At 68.3% G+C, this 1,718-nt stretch overlaps 1 protein-coding gene across 1 annotated transcript in view; it reads left to right on the top strand.

Annotated features, from left to right (window-relative positions):
• The window catches only part of LOC103660266 (tyrosine-protein kinase Fes/Fps), a 9,640-nt gene extending 8,298 nt beyond the window's left edge, over positions 1–1,342 (top strand). Inside the window, exons 17-19 of the mRNA XM_040642827.1 lie at positions 219–376; positions 471–593; positions 1,001–1,342. Of these exons, the coding sequence (XP_040498761.1) occupies positions 219–376; positions 471–593; positions 1,001–1,143 (424 nt within the window). The 3' untranslated portion in view covers positions 1,144–1,342. The remainder of the gene's footprint in view (positions 1–218; positions 377–470; positions 594–1,000) is intronic.
• Positions 1,343–1,718: the final 376 nt, after the last annotated feature.

Raw genomic sequence — 1,718 nt, 5'->3', positions numbered from 1 at the left:
CCCCCCCCCCCCCCGCAGGGCCTCCCCGCCCCCTGCCCCCGGCGCCAGGCCTCGCTGGCACCCTGCCCCTGCCCTCGGGCCAGACACGTGCTCCAGACCTGGCAGCTGCCTATCCCTGTGAGCCAGGAGACCCAGGGGTGGGGCGCAGCTTTGTCCCTAGCTGTGCCCGGAGCGCCGGGCCAGGCAGGTGCCGCACAGATGCTGTCCTGCCCACCCAGGGACCTGGCGGCCCGGAACTGCCTGGTGACGGAGAAGAACGTCCTCAAGATCAGTGACTTCGGGATGTCCCGGGAGGAAGCCGATGGGATCTATGCAGCCTCGGGGGGCCTCCGACAAGTCCCCGTGAAGTGGACAGCCCCGGAGGCGCTTAACTACGGTACCTGGGCCTTACGCAGTCCGGCGGCCCGGAGGCCAGGCCTGCACTCTGGCCAGCTGACGTGGCCGGCCCGCTCACGCCTCCCTCCCTGCAGGACGCTACTCCTCTGAGAGCGACGTGTGGAGCTTCGGGATCTTGCTCTGGGAGACCTTCAGCCTGGGGGCCTCCCCCTACCCCAACCTCAGCAATCAGCAGACCCGGGAATTTGTGGAAAAGGGTAAGGCATCCCCGCACGTGGCCGGCCAGAGCCACCGCTCCCCAGGTCCCGGCCAGGCTCCCGGTCCCCCTGACGGCCCCACAGGGCAGAGCAAGAGTCCTCCTGTAGCTGCCGCCGCCGAGCCAGCCCCCTTTTGTGCCAGGCCGGCGTAGCTCACTTCCCCTTCACAGCGAGGGCGAGGGCTGAACACGTCCCTTCTACAGACCCAACGAACAGGCTTGCAGAGGCTCACCGGCTGGCCCACGGTGGGACCGAGGTCAGAACCTCTGTGAGCCTGGGGCCCTGGAAGAGCGGCGCCCTGAGAACGGTGCCTCTTCATAAGCAGCCCCCTCTGCTCCCCGAATGCCCCCGAGGCTGCCGGTCCCCGGCCTCTCCTCACAGCTGGCGTGCGGTGCCCGTCCCCACAGGGGGCCGCCTGCCCTGCCCGGAGCTGTGCCCCGACGCCGTGTTCAGGCTCATGGAGCAGTGCTGGGCCTACGAGCCCGGGCAGCGGCCCAGCTTCAGCGCCATCTACCAGGAGCTGCAGAGCATCCGCAAGCGGCATCGGTGAGGCCGGGCCCCTTCTCAAGCCGAGATCCTACCTGCACGTGGTCTGGCCCACGCCGTCGGAGGGCTCGTCCCCGTCCTGGCCCCCGGCCACTGGTATCCATGCTGCCGGCAGCCATGTAGCTCCGGTCGGCCGTGCCGTCCGGCGCCTGCCGGGCCTTCCCCTTCCAGGCGGGGCTAATAAAACCACTTGTGCCCACTGAGTGCTCGTGGCGTGCGCGCTCCTCCGGAGGGCAGGTGCGAGGAGGGATGGGGCCCGTGCCGGGGCCGCGGGGAAGGGGGAGGACAGGCAGTGTTCGCCGGGCAGAGCTGACGCAGCCCCCGGATGCGAGCCACGGGGAAGAGGGAGATGATTCACAGGCTTCTGACGCGTGGCAGGGTCTTTCCTGAAAGAGGGTCACAGGCAGAGGAGCAGAGCTGCGGGAAGAGTGGGGAGTTTGGAGACGTTGCCTTTCAGGGGCCTGTGGGGACGTAGGTGTGACAGAGACGTGGAGAAGCCCAGATGGAGGCAAAGGCCGGCCACTGACGGTGGAAAGTCATTAGCCGACAAAGGTTAGGGAGTAGCTGATGCCATGATGT

The sequence above is a fragment of the Ursus maritimus genome, unplaced genomic scaffold, assembly GCF_017311325.1.
Source record: "Ursus maritimus isolate PB19 unplaced genomic scaffold, ASM1731132v1 scaffold_27, whole genome shotgun sequence".
In the NCBI taxonomy this organism is placed as follows: Eukaryota; Metazoa; Chordata; class Mammalia; order Carnivora; family Ursidae; genus Ursus; species Ursus maritimus.
The sequence above is the reverse complement of the archived record's forward strand: the minus strand, read 5'-3'. Positions and strand labels throughout refer to the sequence as shown.